The following is a 20355-nucleotide window of genomic DNA, read 5'->3' as shown; positions in this document are numbered from 1 at the left end:
CCAGCATTATGTCGCCGTTACCCATTTATACACGTGGGTGGAGAGAGGCACTATGAGAGTAAATTGTCTTGCCCAAGAACACAACACAAGTGCCCCCGTCGGGGCTCGAACTCGGAACACTCGATCCGGAGTCCGGCGCACTAACCATTAGGCCACCGCGCCACCCATTAGAGACACAGTGAATGGTTCTACAAAATTCCAAAAGTACTTCTCATTTTATTTCGGCGTTATGCCCGGCATCTAAGTCTTTATTGCTTAAAGACCTTCCCATTGGAGTTTTGACCCCCTGCTGCCAAAGTCACAGGTTCCTACTTGAACTGACCCAGGCGCAAATAACTGGAGCGAGAAGAAGGGAAAGGCCTTCGCCTGTCTCGAATATCTGTACCTTGGTCTTCAATGCAAGGAGCTGGTAAAGATGAATTCACAAAAAACAAACCCCTATGATCTTGAGCGTGGCATGGGCATGTTTTACATTTTTTACATTTGATGCACGTCAAGAATTTATCGATCCGTGTTTGCCTTCTAGAGCCAAAATGGCGGCTGATTCTAGGAAAAATCGCAAGGTCTGAAGAGTCTCTCGCGGCACTAATTAACGAGTAAACATACTTGATTCAGTCCACTGAAACGGGTACATTTTTGTACACCGGACATGTGTTTGGAACTAGTATAAGTAACACTCCATTATATGCGAGCTTTAAAAGAATTCAAAAAAGACTTTTGAAATATAAATAGAAATTTCTCAAGTGGGTTCTGCCCTCAAAGTAATTGTGCATCAGTTTGAGTTTTAGTGGGTAACAGTTTAAAGGCGATGACCTCACGGGCATTTAGCATGGGCACTTAGCGGGTCAGATAAACGCGACAAAATTATAGCACAAGCATTTTAGCTATGGAATAATTAAGTGATGTCGTATTGGTCGGGTCATTCGGTCGGCAACAAAAAGAATATTTTATCACTGAAAACGGCTGAAGCCGGTGACGCTAAACCACACGGTAGTTGTCGGTTCCTCTCGCGATAAAATGTCTCGTTATTTTATTTTGTTGATTTGTATGGCAGGAGTTCTGGTTGAGGGAAGGCCACGGCACCACAAACACAAACACGGTACGTATATATTCCAGAAACACAGAAACACAGTAGTGTATTGTTTATTGACAAAAGCCGCGGGGAGAACGATCGATTGACGTATGTTTAACGTTCCAAGGACTTAAATCGACAAGTGCTAATTAAATTCTTGGTAAATTTTTATTTGGAGATTCTTGAAAAATGTGATATATCTATACACGCAAGCTCTTGAACGATAAATAAGTCAAGTTTATTTAAAGAGACAAGATAACTGTTTAGAGCTGTCGCCAGCTCCTACATACACTAGCTGCATTTTCGTCCGCGGTCCCTTGCTTTCTATTGTCACTTTTATTTAAAGGGCTTAAAAACATATTAAGGATGTTCTATGCTGATGTTCGGAAAGTAAAATCGAAAAACACGAAACACACTTACATTAATTTGTTTCCTGTTGTATGTTGTTGCTTATATAATGAATCGGAAAGAATGTGTTTTGACTAGAACTTGTTTATCATTCGAGCGTACAGACGAAGACAGCACAAAGTCAGTTGTGTCTTAATCAAACGTCCATCAACATCGTGAAATTTATTTCTTGTCTTATACCAAGTAATTAAGCCACAATGGAGGCGGTGAAGAGAGGATTTAAAAGAAGAAAACTGTCATTTTGTTTTCATGGTTTTAAGACCATTGTTCATTGATTCATGTCAAGGAGATGTGGCCACCTGTTGAACTGTTTTCTCAGTTCTCACACACAAGTCACACAAGTAGCCCTCGCGGGAAAAAAGCAAAAAAACACTTTTGATTGATTAAGTGTTTTAAAACGTTTCTCCAAAAAATAAACCAAAATTAATTAAAAAATAATATACGATTGACATAATACTTACTTTTTTTTTTTACAAATTTGGAAAGAAGAGAAAAAAAAGGCATGAGTTGTCCCCGGGTAACTTAATTAGTTAATAGAAATACGAGATTCTTCTAAGACTACCTTACTGTTACTTACATTTTTTGTTGTATTTTTTGTTTTAACCCCTCTTTTTGGCCAAATCGCGAAAATTAAGTTTCGCGAAATATACACCGATTTCACAAATGGCGGACGCGCGGAAAAGAACTGGTACTGAAGCATGAAAACGAGGCGTTTTAGGATAAACAACTTTCGTGTTTATACAAGGGGAAAAGTGAAAATTACAGGAGTTTTGAAGCTCTCCTCCGTTATATGGGGGTATTAGCTCGTTTTCTAGGTTGATTTCGAGATTACCGAGTTCGAAATAAGTTCGCGGCCAAATAATGTTATTTTGTTTCGGGTTGTAAGCAAAACCCTGGGTTTCACATGGCTTGAAATACGGTGGGTCGCCAACGATTTTAAACCTCGGACTTTTATCAAGAAAGCTCCGGTATCCAGACGAGTGTACACATTTTCTTAAGGATTTTGGTAAGTCATTGAAGAATTACGAAAATAAACACGCAATTGTCTGTGTAAACATACATGTACGTTGTGAAAAAAATGTGTAACAATGGATTTTCGGGCCGGTTTCTTTATTTTTTTCTGGTAAAATAACCATACGTGATACCATACGTACCTGAAATGCATCAATAAAAATGTGTTATTCTCAATCGACTTAGTAGTTTTTTTTTTTTTGACTTAGTAGGCTAGTAGATTCTTGCATTTTAGAAAAAAAATTGCCGGTATTCAAATAATTCAGACAGACTAAAACGGCTAATTCGATTAAACATAAAACATCACTTGGCTCCACGCAAACCAAAGGAGTTACATTAAGTGAAGCGGACAGTAAATGTTGAACACAATCTCAGTCAGTGAACAAGATCATCACAATGTTCCTCAAGTCAAAAACAATGCTATTAATTCTGTAAATTTAGTGAAACCTGCTGGAATTCCTTCTGCTGTGTCGGACGACTGAAGTTGTTCGATCTCGGGAAGAAATTAATCACGTGCTAGGCAACCACGACGAAGGTCCAACTGATAGAACAAATATTCACGGTTTCGCTTCATTTTACAAGCTTTTACAGGACACCGTGAATGAAGATGCCCTCCTTTTTAATTTATATAAAGCTGAGATTATTGGAAGCGATTTTTATTCATCAATCAAGTATTTACAAATATAAGGGTTTATTGCAAAGAAGAAACATACCATTAGAATTCAATACCAGTAGTCTTGGGCTTCGTCTTTAAATTTATTACAGTATTTGTCAACATTTTAACGATTTGCCATAGCACAGCAAAGGTGTTTTGCGAAGTATAAAAATAATTTAATAGCGAGAGAATAATAGTAATTGAAATTTGTTTAAAGGAAATGTGACCGGTCAAGGTGGCTCAAAGTTGAATGTTGACTTGTAAAGTTCCTATTCCAAAGCCAGAGTTCGTGCTCTACTAAATCTTCAAGGAGACAGAGTTAGAATTTTTCGTTTGCTTTCACAAAAGTGAAAAGAACATACCTTAACAGCGTCTGGAAAAAACGTACCTTGACAGAGTTTGAAAATTAATTTCAATACCGTGCCGTGTAAATTTTTACCGGCCAACAGCCGTCGAAGCTCCTTATTGGAAAACCAAAACTTTAACTCTGTTTTCCTGCAGATCTACGGTCCCTTTCTTCTTGCAACACAGAAACAAGAATAATTACTAGACTGTAAACTCGTTTAGAATTCCGTAATCTCGAAAACCTGGAAGGAAAACGGCCTATTTACCCGTTTAACAAACAAAAACTTCAGAACTCGCGTAATTTTCACTTTTCCCCTTGTAACACGAAAGCTGTTTATCCTAAAACGCCTCGTTTTCATGCCTCGTACCAGTTTTTTTCCGCGCGTCCGCCATTTGTGAAATCGGTGTATGTCCGTTCCATTTTCGCGAAATTAAGTTCCCGCGAAAAAATGTAACAATAAGGTAAATTTTCATATATATAGGAGGTCAGTCATAACAACACTGAACATTTATAAAAACAAAGGAGTTTAATTGTGCTTCATGTTGTCTTAGTTTGAGGGAATAAGGTAAAGAGACCTATTCTCGCTTTAGCTTACTTGTCCAAAGTAGGATAAAAAAGTTTTAGTGGACTCGGCTTACCTTGCCTAAGAAAAATGCCTCATTGCTCACAATTTTAATTGACTGAATTAGCAGGAAAAAAAAAACGCTTTTAAACCAGAGAGAATATAGACCTCAATATAATCTAGGTTAACCTTTAACCTTGGATTTAAGTATGCATCCTCTGAAAAAAATATCTGGAAGTGGTTTCCTTAGGGGCGTTTTCGTGCATTGGTGCGATATGGGTTTCGTTAAAGGAGAAGTTCACTCCAGAATGGCCATTTATTTTCTTTACGCCAATTAAAAAGTTTACACAAAGATATATTTTCCACCAAAATTTCAGCCTCCAACGTGCGCTATAACCCTACGAAATCTTTCCCAAAACTCAACAACTGAACGCCGCCATCTTGGAGCTGGAAATGTATGCGTGACGTTAAAGAGCTTAGCCTGAAGTTTGGCGGGAAAATTTAAATACTCTAAACTCTTTGATTCTTCGTAGTGGCCTTTGTTTGTCAAAATGCCTGTTTGTGCATCTCCATTTTGCTCAAACAGAGCTCCAAGAAATACAAAACACAAGGAGTTTGACTATTAAAACTTTTCCCGCCAAACTTCAGGCTGAACTCTTTGACGTCACGCATACATTACCAGTTTCAAGATGGCGGCGTTCAGTTGTCGAGTTTTGGGAAAGATTTCGTAGGGTTATAGCGAACGTTAGAGGCTGAAATTGTGGTGAAAACATATCTTGGCGTAAAGAAAATAAATGGCCACTCTGGAGTGAACTTCTCCTTTAAAATTTTCACTGAATTTTATTCGATTCCGGATGTCTATCTCTCTACAGCTCACGTAGAAAATCACGGAAATGAAGATCCAAAGGCCTTCTACCAACAACCCGCAACTAACCAACCATTCGCCGACGCTCCAGCAGGCCCTCAAGATTTGAACGTGTACAATGTCCATGTGCAAAAGATGGCGGACAACAAGGTGTCTGGTCACATAGGTCCGCACAGCGTGTCTGTGTCCATGCAAGGTCCCGGGTCGGTCTCATTGGACACTACCCAGCAGGTAGTGGGGCCTGATGAACCCAAGCCAGATCATACCGTTACTATGGTGAAGGACACTGGGGGATGTAATGGACCAGAATGCAGCTCGGTAAATGTTCATTCAGGTAAAGAAAAAATACAGCGTCTTAGATACATTTTTTGGGGAGAGGGGTGGGAGGTGGGGGTAGCGTGCAGGATTGGATGGGTGAGGGGGTGGGTTGGTCTTGATTAATCGTTCGCAAAGATCGTTTACTTATATTCTTTCCTATTCCTATAGTATCACAATTCTTTAAACAAATTTTAAAATAAAATTGATCTTTGGATGATTTATATCATTATTATTCCCATCCTATAGCCAGTCTTGGCTATGGTTTGAACTTATGTCTCAGGCAGGACAAGCTTTCATTGAAAATAGCTTTCAACTGGGTAACAAACAATTGAAGTGATTACATGTCTACGACTGAACCAAATTCACGAATGAATCAGGCAATGCATTACAGGATAACAGAGTAGCTTTCACTTGAGTGTCTAAACTAATTCGCGTTTTCTTTGGTTTTGCATTACTACGCTAAATGATTGGTCTTAAAAAAACTCGCGCCACTTTCTCGACCAGTCAGAAGTAAAACCAAAATCAGTCATGGCTCACTTACACTCGTTTTCTCGTGCCTCGCACCGGCTACATGTATTTGCTTCGAATTTTGGTTGAATCACTGGGCTGTCCGTGTCCTTTGTGATTGGCCAGAGTGATTACTTTGGTTTTAAATTTACTCCACGAATAAAAATCACTTTAAAAAAGGGCACCAAAGCTGTTTTTACTTAGTCTGGGTAATCACTGCACTTACGTACATGGCGCGTTACAATCTTAACTGAAATGTTTGGTTTTCTCTTCAGGTCACCAACTTCCTATGCCTCTTCCTCTAACCGGACCAGCAACACCATTACAGGCACCTAAAGAATCCAACCACCATGACCTGAAGCCTCCAGTACAACCAAAGGAGCCTGCAAAGCTGCACACAAAGCCACAACCTAAGGTAGAGCATGCGCATGTGCATGCACCCGCTGAACACGCTGATAACGGGAAGGTTCATGTACACACTCACGTGAACAAGGAACACGCCAACAAAATAATAACAAATCTGGAGAGCACTATACCTGTAGTAGCCCATACACCAAAAAGTGAGTAAAACTTTCACAGATTTGATGCCACCGTGAATCTTTATTTTTGCATTGTTCAAATTGATCTATTAGGATGATAGATCGCACGACAGGGGCGGATCCAGGATTTTTCTCAGGAGGAAGTTCACCACTAAGGAATGGCGTTTTTTGCAGAATATCATTTGTATTATAATTAGAAAGCTGCAGGTCATCTCAAGGGGTGGTGGTTAACACCCCCTGCACCGTTACCCCTAGATCCGCCCCTACACGACCTTCAACAGAGTTCGATTTCGCAACAACATTTACCGGCAATGCTGCAAACGGGTGACATCTATGACACCCCGCGTGCTACTTTTGTGACCAACCCCAATAACACCTCAAGACCTTAGTAGCCTTTTTTAACACGAGAACAGAATCGAACGTTATTTGTTTCTGAATTACGTAGTTTTAGCATGTGGTCTTGTGATGTAGAGACCTAAGAATACCATCCCTTGAGAAGACTTGCCTACGCTGTAAGAATTCTTTTCAGCTTTGAAAAAAAAAAACATCACACGAGTCAGATTCTGCTAGGGTTGAATTTGAGATTAACCGGTACAAAGTGCGTGGAGTTGGGGAAGGCACAGATGAAGTATTTGGGCTTTAATATACTCTGACAGGTCAAAAAACAATGCTATTATATAATAACTTTTTATAATGTTGTTAACCCAAACAGAAGAAGAAGCAGTGAGCAATGGGCATAAGGTTTTCCTTAGCAACGCAGGCAAGCCACAAAAGGTGTTTGGACAAATGGACTCCAATAATGTGGGCGTCACCATGCAAGGACCAGGCACAACGTCTGTGACGTCACAGTTTGACGTTCCTAATGTCAGTCAGACTGTCGTGTTTGATCCCATGCCTGCGGAGCCATGTAATGATCAGCAATGTGCGAAGGGCAAAGAAGGCGAACACAAGGGAAAAGGACACCATTAAAAAACTCTAATGGTAAGGAGTTGTCATTTCATTTTTCTAGCTGTTTGCTGTTTATATGAGTTAATAAAATTTGATGGTACTTTAAGGCAACATTCGATCTAGTTGCAACGATGGGTTTGTGCAATCGTGCTTGAGGTACATGGATTACATATTGTTGCGCGGGCCAGGCACCAACCCTGACAACCCAGTTTAACCTCGTACCCAGATCTCCCTTCGCACTATTACCGAGGTGACATAAGATCTGCAGATATGTCCAGGATTGAACGCAAATGAGATGCTCGTTCCTCATGACAGGCATCACAAAGTGTCCTCATTAATAAAAGTTTACCAAAACACACTAAAATCTGTCAAATATGAAGTAATATGGAAATGCCAAATAACACATTCAAACATGAAGTACTCATTAAACAATACCTGCGTTCAATCCTGGACATAAGTGAAGATCTGAGTGCAAAGTTAGCTTCGGTTGTTCTCTTTTTTGAGGTTGCATCGCCAGGCGATCTAACTGTAATTGTTCAACTTTTCTTTCTCGCACAGATGAAAGCCTTCGACTAGTGATGACATTCACCAAGGCAAGAAGAATGGCCAAGAGAGAGATGCGCTCAGTGAAAAAAGAATGCTAAGGAGTTGTTTGAACCTTGGTCATACATCTATTGTCTTTTATTTAATAAAAATCTGTTTTACGATTCCCTAACATCAATTACAGCATAACTGTGAGTTCTTCGCGCGCATTTGCAGAATAATAGCGGGGAAGAAGCAAATCCGTGCGAAGAAGAAGTAATGCACCCTCTCCTATCGAATCTTCTTGCGCTTTTTTCGTACATTTTCCCAACTTCCAACTGCTATTATTTTGTTATCGCGTAAGATGTACTGCCAGTTATGCAATTATAAAATTAATTTAAGAAGAAATATTTTTGTTACCCAATGTGGGCATTGCCTAATAAAGGATTTAAACTTAATCGCAGAGGTGCTGTATTTATTTACAAAATAAAAATAAATTTGTTTTATAGGTACTGAGACTTATCCACTAAAACTGATTGTAAAGATAAATCTTTATGTAGAAATTAAAAACGATCGACACATACCCTTTATTTAAACTGAAATCTCGTTTCTCCGAATCGAATGCAATGCTAAGCCAAGCTTTATAATACTGCAGTGTTGCATTGCAACATGTCGACCAAAGACTTCACCTTCACCTCCACCTCGGCTATTTCTCATTATTAAATTTTCAGCCACGGATATTGCATTTCTAGCATTCTGATTGGTTCACTCAATCCCGGTTGTCAGCTCGTATACCTTAGTTTGACCTTATTTGGAAAATGATTGCGTTACTTTTGCCAAGCTAAAATTTTTCTACGGGAAGCGACAGTTCCATCGGAAAAATGGTTGAAAAACAGCAAATTTGGCGAACTTTACGAACAAGAAATAATCAGCGGTGCCTACCACAACCACAGAAATGCCATAGTAAAATTAACTACGCAAAACAAAAGGATTGATGCGAAAAGTTTAATTAATAATACTTGTAAACACACAACAAGAGCGAGTCAATAGAAAAGCAGCAAATAATTTACGAAAGAACGGCAAACTGACACAGTTTCATTCAGTGTACGTCATAAAACTAGGCTCAGCACTTCCGTAAAGTTTGTAACCTTTCAATCTTGGTTTTGTCCTTTTATACTTCAACAAACCTGTTCCACTTTAAGCTGAATTTCGCTTCAAATAATATAGCAGTCTTGATGACAGCCGTGGAGCCGTAAAGAAGTACAATGTAAACACTTGCTTCGTTCGACTTGCACAAGACTTGTAGTTTCCAGAAAAGCTTTTGCTTCGGATCTTCTCGTAAATCTTAATTGTTGTCACAATTTCCAGGATATTTAGACGACTTTAGAGGGGATTGTTCGAGGAAAATCTTGGAAAGAAAACTCTCTGGCTCGCTTTCCTCGTATGTTTCATTCAACTCAAGAAGTGAACACCGCGCCAGAAATTTTCGCGCCTCCTCATACTATCACTTCGTTTACATCAAAATGAAATGTCCAGTCGATTTAAACTTGAGAAGAATTTAATAAAACAATTCCATTCGCCCTTGTTGGATACGAGTCGTTATAGCCAACTCGGCGCTTCGCGCCTCGTTGGCTATTTACCACCTCGTATCCTACGCGGGCTCATGGAATAATTGTTAAATAGTCGAGATAAAGACGTTCAGAATGAAGACGAGAACAAAAGACGATAAAGACCTATCGGGTATTTTTAAGTACATACACCATTAAAAACATCAACAAAAATTACTAGTGGTTCTTTTTCAAGTATTTCAGTTTATAACTAATGCAGTACAGGGACCAGAGAAAGAAAAATTGCTTGAGCCAGGCACCAAAACCATTGCCCACTGTCTACTATATTGAGTCTTAATCTTAAGTAGTTGCAGACACTCTAGGATATCTTTAACAAGAATCTCGCTTAACCTCTCCACTTGAATAACTCCTTCTCTACTCTCCTTTATGTCAGTAGCATGTAACCTGCCAAAACAGGGGCTTACTTCTGAACTCTTTCCCATAATCGGCCACAAGAATAATATAACATGGACTTTCCCTCCTGGAGGGGGTCTCCCATATAATCAAAGTCTCTTCGAGATACCGACTTTTTTGCATGAAGTATGAGTCGAAGGTTTATCCTGTGCATTGTTCTTCGAACTTATCATTACAATTGCTTTGTAGTTTAGTTTAAAAATTTCCTATCTTCGCGGAGGAAATGCAGCCATAAAATTTTATCAAAAATGACTCGTCGCGCCGGGTATTTATACACATATTCCTCCACATTACACAAATAAACAGTGCAAATTTCACCGAGATCTCACAATTCTATATCTTAAAATTGCAAGGAGCTTTCGAGGCAGTCGATTACGGCAGCGAAATTAGCAAATGAAACAGCAAATATGCGTTCGACGCTTTGTTTTTGCGACGCCATATTTGAATTGTTATAGGTAGACCGCTGTTCAATGTGTTCAAGGCCGTATCGTTACGATTGCTCCACGAAAAAGCACGAAAAAATACGGATATTTCCGACTACTGTCGGAGAAAACATTGCGCATATAATTGCGGCGTAAACAAATCGATACACACAAGCTGCGTTTTGTCTGGGCTCTGCGAGGGTCGGATATCAAGACAGCTTCTTCGTGGGCTTAAGAAGAATTAAACAAAAGCCATATATACAGTGAATGCTTTTGAATTATAATTGAAGATGAAATACGAAAGAATTTTGCTGTCTTTGACTGAAATTCCACTCGAACTGCGTACTACGATCGCATGTTGTAAAGCCGTTTCATGCAACATTGCTGTCAACGCAAGGTCACGTCCCTAACGACCTAGGCTGATGACGAAATAGAATAGCGCTTGTAGCAACCAAATTTTGCCTAATTTTTAACCGCTCCTAAGCTAAAAGAAGCCCCCATCTCTTGCATTTGTTTTAACTTCAATAATACCTTTGAAAAGAGCGAGATTTTTTGGTATGGCTTATTTTTGACGTTTGTAATTTTTAAACGATGTAAGTGCTAGTGATTATTTATTCGTGTTTTAGCATTAGTTTCGTAATCCATTGTTTGTGCGACGCTTTTTATAGATCGCCTTTCAGACACACGTGCGTTGAGATAGGAAAGCTGACATGTCACTTTTAAAATTGTTATATAACGTTTGTAAATGTGACAAGTCACGTTTTTTTCCACGAAATCGAAAGTGATCACCCACAGCGGAAAGTAATCCCTTGAGAAATTAAAACAGTCCCTTGAGAGTTAACAAGAATGTGGTTCCACATTTACCCCCACTTAACTGCTACTCTCCTTCATTTTGCTTGTAAACAAGCAAAAAGGTCGAAAAAAGGACGGGGATACTCGCCGGAAAATTTGAATTAAACCCTAAAGGAGACCAATCTTGGCGTAGCCCAAGCTTCTTAAACCCTTAAAAGATACAATTTCTCACACGTGATCAGTCTAGACTGCCGACATAGTATGGCATTATTTTTATGTCTTCCCGTGCACACCTGAACAATTAGAGAGAGTAAAGCCTGGTTCTCATATGATCGTCCCGATCGTCTCTGTCGCTTCTGTCGCTTCAAAAAGGTTGCTTGCTCCAATCACAAATTGTTCAGGTGTGCACGGGAAGACATAAAAATAATGCCATGCTGCTAATTCTAATTACTTTTTCTCTAATTCAGATTAAATTAATCCACGAGAAAAATAAAAAAAATAATTTACTTATTCACAACAAACACGAAACTACTCACTTTGATGCGTACGTATAAGCGGCAAACGGCAGAAGAGGAGGAAGAAGACAAGCTTTGCTAGTTAAAATATTTGCAATGAAATAAATACCACTTTGCCTTTTTGCTGTAGTGCCAACCTTGCAATCAATTTGTCATCGACAACTTATAATGCTTAGCTCTAGCTTATCAAGATAATCTTTGTGTAACATTGCTCATAAGGGTTATGACTGCAATAAACTAGGTGAAGATTGCGTAGAACTGCTAAATAATGAAACGAAACAGTGAAACCAGCCACCGGACGTAAACTCGCCGTCACGTGACGCAAGAACTGTCGCAACGAAACGCGGGGACCAAACTGTCTAAAAAATGCGACTTTTATTTCATGACCGGGCAATACCCGAGCTATTATTATTGTCGATTTGTTTTCTATTCACCAAAGAAACAAAGCAAGCCAAAATTAGCGATGGTAAGTTTTGATATGCTTATTTACCAGTTGATAACCAAAATATTTTTGCCAAACATGATAACGTTACCAAATACAAATCAAATTCTTTACTTTATTATCGATGTTTTGAGACTGCCATTCTTCAACAAATTAATTTTACCTACAAACACATTTGTGCTCTCAATAATATTTTATTTCCAGTTGGTAAATTTTAACGTTTAAGAGACGTCAACAGATGAAAGATATTTCTGGAAAGCGATTGTTAGTGAAGTGTTTGCTATGTAAACGAAAGTCATTTTAGACAAAACATATTTGTTATTATTTCACAACTCGATGGTAATTAACGCTTCAGTTATCTACGAATGGATATAAAGAACGTTGAGAACTTCATGAAGAAAATTGCTAAGGATTTTTACAATTTTGAGATATGATCATTTTTAGCTTGCTACGCCTCGCGATGCCACCTGTTGAGATAACATTTCTTGTTAACCTACCTGTTATTGAACAAAATGTCGATTGACGAACAAATGTTTAAACCGCAGACTCTTCAAAGGAAGGCAAGTCGACATTCATCACAATCAGAATTCCTGCAAATGTGGCTACACATAACCAAGGTACTGTAATGTTATTTTTTTTCTTTTTTCTTTTTTGCGCACTTAACTGAAATTGTAAGTTGTAGGATGATATATGTATTGTTCACAAGCTATTTGGTTGAAATCCTGGTTAATTTTTAGTTATGGTTCTTTGTATGTCACTAACAATGATTCAATTAAGACTTTAAAATCTCCAAAAATCCTTATTTGATGGACGTTTGAAATTCTGGCCTCTGGGTCGCATTCTGAGGCGATCTCGCACCTAAAAAACAAACACTGTTTTCCAAAGCCCGTTTCTATCATCTCAATCAAACTTATAACTGCAGCAAGTTTAGTAATAGACTCAAATTAACTTTTATGTCTTTTAGTTTAACCGCCGACCGTTAGCTCAGTTGGTAGAGCACCGGACTGCCGTGCGGGAGGTCTCGGGTTCGAGTCCCAGACCGGACCAACACTCAGGGTCTTAAAATAACTGAGGAGAATATGCTGCCTTTGCAATGACATCTGCAAATGGTTAGATATTCTAGTCTTCTCGGATAAGGATGATAAACTGTAGGCCCCGTCTCCTGCATCTTCAGTGTTATAATCAGCAGGGGACGTTAAAGAACCCACACACTTATCAAAAAGAGTAGGGCACGGAGTTCCCGTTGTTGTGGTCTATCTTTGCGCATTGCGTTGTATACTGTGAAATGCTCGGTTTCATTAGCATATTAACACGGCTCTAACACGGCTCATAATACCGAGGGTAAATAAAGTTTCAGTTCAGTTAGTTGATCGTTCAGCGGTCGCTCAATATAGTATTCCACGAGTCTCATGTAGCTCAGTTGTTGACATTTCCGTCCCCAGAGACGCTTGTCTCTCTCTGCCGGCTGAGTCTGTGCACAAGAAACAAGTGGCTCTGGGAAACATGATTTGATTTGGCTAGATTTTAACAAAAGAAACAGCCAATCAAGTGAACCGTCTTAAAATCCCTTTGTTATACAAAAGTTTAAAACAGACCTGACTGGTCAGATTTGAAGCTTTCTTTGTTAGAATCTAGCCAATCAAATCACGTGTCCCCAGAGCCACCTGTTTCTTGTGCACAGACTCAGCCGGCTAAGACGGACTAGTGGCTCTGGGGTCGAGAATGAGCGGTAGAGCGTCCGATCGGCCAACTAGGTTCTTATAGGACAACCTTCTTGTTTAGTCGTGAATACCAAAAACCGGGAAAGATTTATTGCTGCGCGACATTTCGGGGTCATCGTGACTCCATTATCAAGAGACTTGTTAAAAAGCATGCATGCATCGAGCAATTTCACGTCATCGCGAAATGTAACAGCAAGTTTGATTGCCTCGTAAAAGAAATGCTATACATTCGCATGCGTAAGCCAGCACTGAACGTGCAAACTGAATAAAGCCGCGCCAAGGTCTTTGTTTAGGCCGTTTATTGTAATTTATGCTTATTTTGTAGCTTTTCCTGATTTGCATGCTATTAAACAAGTCCCTTGATAATGGAGTCACGATGACCCCGAAAATTTTAAAAAAAATTTAAATTAGATTATTGTTTATAGTAAATTCTTAATTTTTTAGTACATTAGAGAGGGCCACAAATTTATTAGTTGTAAAACTATTACGTGTAACCCTCTATATATAAAGTTTGATTGATTGATTGATTGATTGATAATGTCGAGTAGCAATAAATCTTTCCTGATTTTTAATATGCCTTTGCTTCAGCAAATCCCTGCTGATCAAATGTTTGTGAATACTGCTGTTATTTTACACTTTGCGCTCCTGTATTTCAAACAGATTGCACGTACGAAGGAGTCGTCCGCCATCACGGCGATGCCTGGTCCCCAGGCCCCTGTATTCCGGAATGTCGATGTAAGCATGGTCACGTGAAGTGTTCCAAACTAGAATGCCCGGATTTAAATTGCGACAAGCCTATCAAGAAGAAGTGGAAATGTTGTCCAGAGTGTTTACCGGAAATGCAAAATGGTCAGTATACGATTTTATGGCCTCAATGTCCTTGATGTGACTCATATTTGCAGTGTAGAAAAAAAGTAATGTCTTCTTTCGGTTCTTAATTTGAAATAAATGCTTAATAAATAACAGAAAACAATTTCCTACTAGAATTTCTTGCTGCACAACGTTTTAATGAAATCTGTGTTTGTTTTCGTTATTGTAATCTCTTTCCATCCTCGCCATCGTTGTTTATCTTCCCTTCCTGTTTTCGAGAATCTGTATCGCAAAGCCAAATCAGTCATTGTTTGCCAAGTTTTAAATTTTGAATGCTGTCGCGAATGATTTCCATAATTCGCTTTGTTCTACCACCGTCGTAGAGTTCTTATATTGTTTTTTTTTCTTTTGTTTAGGAACATGTGGCGTATGGACCAAGGGCGGGAACGCTAATGGAGGCTGCTGTGTGTTTCCTTTCCAATACAATGGTATAATGCACTACACGTGTACCTACCTGGACCACAATAACCCATGGTGTTCAATCTCCATGAATTATGACCGGGATGGAGTCTGGGGAGAATGCATAGGTAAGTGGGCGCCACCGCTGACATTCGCGTCCTCACAGCCCTTTTAGTTTCTCTAAGCAGGGACTTGGCAAAAGAAACATAGGGCTATGGGGACATGAGATTTTTAAATTTATTCCATTTTTTGGATTAACTGTTTGAAACAAAGGAATCTTGAACGGAGGTAAAAACGCCAGGACTCTCTCACAGTTTTTAGAAACATCACAACTGCATACATGAAGACAAGAAGTCCTAGAATCTAGGACTGGAAATCTCCAGAGCCCTTCGTTTCTCGTCTGGAAATCTCAAGACTGGCGGCCCTCAATAGCCTTTCGTTTCTCGTGCCAAGGCACTGCCGGCTGAGAGAAACGAAAAGAGCTAATGGGACGAGAATGCATCGCCAAAATTTTCTCCTTAGATTAAAGAATTCGTAAGATGTTAGGTACACTATACTGAGGAGCATCTGACACGCTTATTTATGTAAACAAACAAGACAAAATGTCCACACACTCATTCTACAACTTGACAAAATTGGCGAAACTTTAAAAACGTTTACTAGATTTAACTTGTAAATCAGGAACTAGCTTGGTGATTTTCACACGAAGAGTAGTATTGTAATTGGTAGATGTAGATCGCTATATATGTAAGATGTCTCAACAGCTGGTGATAAAGTTGGTCACAATGCATGTAAGAAACCCTTCCGCAGCTACGATTGTCTATAATGGCTTATAGCTTGTTAAAAGTTGGAGTGTACTGCACAGCCAGTGTCCTCATCAAGTGTTCATAGCAGTCACTCTCACAGAGCCCCTCGTTCGACTTAGTTTAAAAATGCGTACCGATGGTTTGTTGTGGTAAAGGGGGAGGGGTGCAATTGCTTCACGCTACGGAAACTAAAGATAAACACCGGCATTGTTAATGTAAATGTACAATCTGTTATAGTGCACGTCTTATGCATTTAGTCTCGCTATTTGTTTTATAATTTTTTCAGATAAAGGTGATTCCCAAAAAGCATTAAGATTCAGACAACACAAAGGAAACGCTAATCACAAGATTAATCAACAAGACAACACAGATGCTCTTGTTTCCAACATAGCAAACAATGTGGCCAGCAGTCTTACAAACGAAAATGAGCCGGCACAGAACGTTTCAAATCCCAATCCAGCGACACCGGAGTCAAACGTGACCACACCCGCAGGTAATGCATCAGAACCCGTGCCGGCAGCAACAGCGTCAGTGACATCACCAAACGCTTCTACTGGTGTCCAGCCTTCGGCCAGCGGAGTTGTACCAGCTGCATCGTCACCAGCATCAAATGCCAGCGCTGCCGCTGCCTCTCCTGTTGTTCAACCATCACCCGCAGCCAATGCATCTGGAGTGCTCCCTGCAGCAACTTCAATACCATCTCCTTCTCTGAGTGCTGGACTCCCTGTGGTACCTCAGGCGAGTGGTGTTGTTCCGGCTGGAGCTGGTGCTTCTGTGGTACCAGGAGCCAGCAGTCAGACAGCGCCCGTGTTAGGGACGTCAGTTGCTGTAGCACCCACAGCCCCTCAGCCAGGACAGGTAAAAGGAAAGAAGTTTCTTAAAAAGTATGCTGTTTAGTTCTGGTGTTTTTGCGCCTACTTTTTTACAACTGAAAGGGAAAAGAAAACGTCCATGCTACTTTTGAACATGTTAACACATTTGCGGCTCAGTATCAATACAAACTGGGAAGAAAACAGTGAGACATTTTATTTGTATCTAATACAAATAAATAATACAAATAATAAATATTAAGGGTTTTAAGCTAAGTATAAAGCGTTTCTTTTCTGGGCAAATATGTTTCGCGTTGTTTAAATCCGCCATCTTGGATTCCAGAAGAAAAACGGAGCGAAAAGGTGCAGGGTGTAAGAGGGGAGGGACATTCCCACTTAGGCCTTTCTCGATTATGCTAGCATTTTTTTCGGCATTTTTTGGGAAAACGAGCATTTTTTTTCGTTTTTTCTTCAAAAAAGAATTGCTAGCATTTTCTGTCACTTTTCATGACTGTGATCCAGATTTTCAGCACTCAGAACTCAGAAGGATAAATAATCCTAAAGTTTCTCAATTTTGATTACATAATTTGATTGTTTTCTGTCTGTTTCGACTGTTTGTGCGTTGTGTTACTTGTGTATTTGTGTTGTGTTACTTGTGTGTTTTTTTTATTTTTTATTTATTTTTAAAAAAATAAATATTTTTTTTATTTTTTTTATAAACAAACAATTATTAAGTATCACCTGTTGTTGATATGAGCATATAATGTGAAAGTTTGTACGTTTTGTTTGAAATAAAATAAAGCATTTTTTGGAAATCAAGTGGCATTTTTTAAGAAAACCAGGCATTATTTTAGCATTTTTTTGGCTTTATGCGAGAATTTCTAGTAGCATTAAATGCCAGTTTTACTAGCATAATCGAGAAAGGCCTATTCCCACTACACCCTCCCTAGTCCACTTCTCCTTCTTACTTCAGGCTTTTTTAGTTATACCAATCTTAATATTCAGCATTCGCCCAACAAAATACGCCTGCTTTACCGGCAGGCTAAATGAAATAGAGGAATTAAAATTACATTAAGTCAGTTTTGGATGATTCATTAATAATGACAATTTTGTAATAGTCCGTAGTGCCAGGACAAGGATCTGTACCGACTCCATCCCTTGGAGTAACAGCAGCCGGTGCGAGCACGCCTGTATTACCTGGGCCGGTACCACAGGTAACCCAGCAACCAGCACCTCAGCCCACTCAACAGCCCGCTCCACAGCAAACCCTGCAAACAGCTCCACAGCCTACCCAACAACCAGCTCCACAGCCTACCCAACAACCAGCTCAACAGCCTACCCAAGTGCCAGCACCACAGCCTACCCAAGTGCCAGCACCACAGCCAGCCCTAGTACCATCACCACAGCCAGTCCCGGCACCGAGTCCAGTAGAAGGCGCAATCCCCGGATATCCTTTTCCGGTTTCGCAGACAACTCTTACCCCAGGGCAGACCCAGGCTCCAGGTCTGCAACCCGGTCAAGCTGTACATCAGCTGACGACAACAGAGATTAACGCGAATCACAACATTTCAACGACAGAGTATTGGTTTGGAAAAGCTAACGAGACTCTGAACAGGACCAACGGTAAACTTGTGCATGAAGAGTTTTGCTTCTTGTTTGAGAAATTTCAATACGTTTTTTAGGGATTCAAGGGGTGCTGTCATCCATATATTACGCTTGGATTAATTTAAGCGGCTTATAAACATTCGAAGACCGAAACCCAAGCTTTAAAATGGTTTCGCATCTTCGCCGGCAGTACATGACAAATGACCGGAACACAATAGAAAGCTTACCTTACAGTTTTTATAGCTTTAGAGAGAAAAAACAATTTAAAAAGTTATGAACTTTTTCATTTTTGATCACAGAGGCTGCGAACGCAACTGAACAGGTAACGGGAGGAGCTGGGAACCAACCAGCCGTAGCCAATCAAACCACAGGAGGAAACGAGACTATGAGTAACCAGACTACAAACGACTTGTACAACAACTATGCACAGGGTAACCAGGCGTCGTATGGTTACCAAGCAGCCTCGTCTCCAAACTACTACCAGAGTCAGAACCAGGCTCCCTACAATGATCAAGCGAGCAACTCGCAAGGAGGCTATCCATCTTATAACACTCAGGGATACAATGACAACACTGCCTCTCAAGGGTACAATGGGTACGATAACACAGGTTACCAGAGAAACACTGGGTACGATAACACAGGTTACCAGAGAAACAGTGGGTATGATAACACTGCGTACCAGCAGTATGGTGAATCACAGGCTCAAAACACCGCCGGACAGGCCAGCTACTATTCAAACGAACAGCAGTATCAGAACGGCGGGTATCCTGGGTCATACTACACGGGATAGGACATGAAGTACATAGTGGTTTTTGTGAACTGTGAGGAATCATTAAATGACGTTCAAAACAAGAACGTTTGACAGTGCGTTTTGTAACTTTTTAAAGCTATTTTAATTTCTTTAAAAATGCGAGAAAGTGCCAGTATACGCAGGTGTTTCTAATACCTGACATTTCTTTTCTCATCTTGGAGTTGTGTAACTGTCATTTTTGTCTTTGATTAAGCACTCATTGCTGTCCAGAAGTGACGTTTAATTGAAAGAGACCAGAAGCTCGATTCATTTGGTGATATTACTAAAGAAAGACAATTTCCGCTCTCTTTTGAAACTCAAACGTAAAACTGAGATGTAAGAGTTAAATATGCCATTAAAGTTTTGTTTGTAACTAAATATTATTTCATTGACTTGAGTAAGTGATATTTAAATTGACATGTAATCGGTTTGGATTCCTATTACTATAATGCGAGTTACATTCCGGCCCCTCCCAGAAAGGTGACAGCGTACGCACAGGGTTAAGCCATAATGCAGTCACCTCTTTATGTGAAAAGCCAGCTTTAAAAAATATAGAAGTTCAAAACAGATTTCTTCAACTTCTACTTGCTTTCACTGTGTTTCATTGACTTATTCAGGAAAGCCGGGTGAGTTATGTCAAAAAGAACGTGGAGCATGAGTCAGACACTGTTAAAGTAGTACAACCTTTTGTTAGCTCGTTCCGGAATTAATTGGCGTTCCTCCAGTTATCGTAACATAACAGTGTGAAATTAAAAAAAATAATTTAACCTTCAAATGATATAACACGTTAAAGTCTCAATCGTGCAGCCTGCCAAAACCACCTCTTGCTTGGCTTAGGTCGGGAACCAGTTTGCAGCCGAGCGGGGGGTCTTGGGCCGAGGTGGCCATACCAACAATCAACGTCTTAAAATAACAGAGGAAGTACTGCCTATCATTTACACACACTCCGGTAACCTACTTGCGTTTCATGGTTAGAGAACTGCTAAGCAGAAGCCAAAGCCGAGTCAAATTCCCAACTTGCTTGTAAAGCCTAGTGAAGATTTGTGGTTAAGTGCACTACACATTAGCACGTTTGCCATATCATAAGTCAACCGGCAATCAGGACAAATAAACAATTTAATCCCATAAATTGTACTAATACGCGTTATTGTGAAGTGTATACGTTAATAAAATACTTAACCTGTCGGTTAAACACAGCTAACACAAACACACCAGTTTATTCTTGATCTTTGATCTTTGTCAACTACTAAATGCAATATGATAAGACTGATTTCAGCTAGAAAGTTACGTGCAAAAGAAGACGAATTTAAGTCTAATTTGACGAAGGCTCAACAATCGAAACGCCATCTAAAATGATCTACCTTAATTTCGTCTTAGCATGCTTTTCAATCGATCACCCTAAAATCAAAT

The 20355-nt window shown here is 39.7% G+C and overlaps 2 protein-coding genes across 3 annotated transcripts; both read left to right on the top strand.

The window, feature by feature from the left end:
* The first annotated feature begins 922 nt into the window (after positions 1-922).
* LOC144657279 (uncharacterized) lies at positions 923-8211 on the top strand. The gene is made up of 5 exons (XM_078517606.1): positions 923-1099; positions 4927-5253; positions 6020-6304; positions 6996-7264; positions 7790-8211. Exons 1-4 carry the CDS (start codon positions 1018-1020, stop codon positions 7250-7252), a joined length of 951 nt encoding a protein of 316 aa, XP_078373732.1. The 5' UTR covers positions 923-1017; the 3' UTR covers positions 7253-7264; positions 7790-8211.
* Positions 8212-11831: 3620 nt separating this feature from the next.
* LOC144656642 (uncharacterized) lies at positions 11832-19330 on the top strand. Of its 2 annotated transcripts, XM_078516891.1 has the most exons (8): positions 11832-11969; positions 12491-12562; positions 14327-14515; positions 14893-15063; positions 16028-16599; positions 17669-18173; positions 18455-18763; positions 18797-19330. In XM_078516891.1, the coding sequence occupies exons 1-8, from the start codon at positions 11870-11872 to the stop codon at positions 18943-18945; spliced, it is 2067 nt and encodes a 688-aa protein (XP_078373017.1). In that variant the 5' UTR covers positions 11832-11869; the 3' UTR covers positions 18946-19330. The 2 variants fall into 2 exon arrangements, with proteins under 2 accessions (XP_078373017.1, XP_078373016.1); XM_078516890.1 differs by having other exon boundaries at positions 18455-19330.
* The last annotated feature ends 1025 nt before the right edge of the window (positions 19331-20355 follow it).

Source organism: Oculina patagonica, chromosome 6 (assembly GCF_052425735.1).
Source record: "Oculina patagonica isolate OP01 chromosome 6, crgOcupat, whole genome shotgun sequence".
Taxonomy (NCBI): Eukaryota; Metazoa; Cnidaria; class Anthozoa; order Scleractinia; family Oculinidae; genus Oculina; species Oculina patagonica.
Note: the sequence above shows the minus strand (reverse complement) of the source record. Positions and strands in the feature narration are given on the sequence as shown.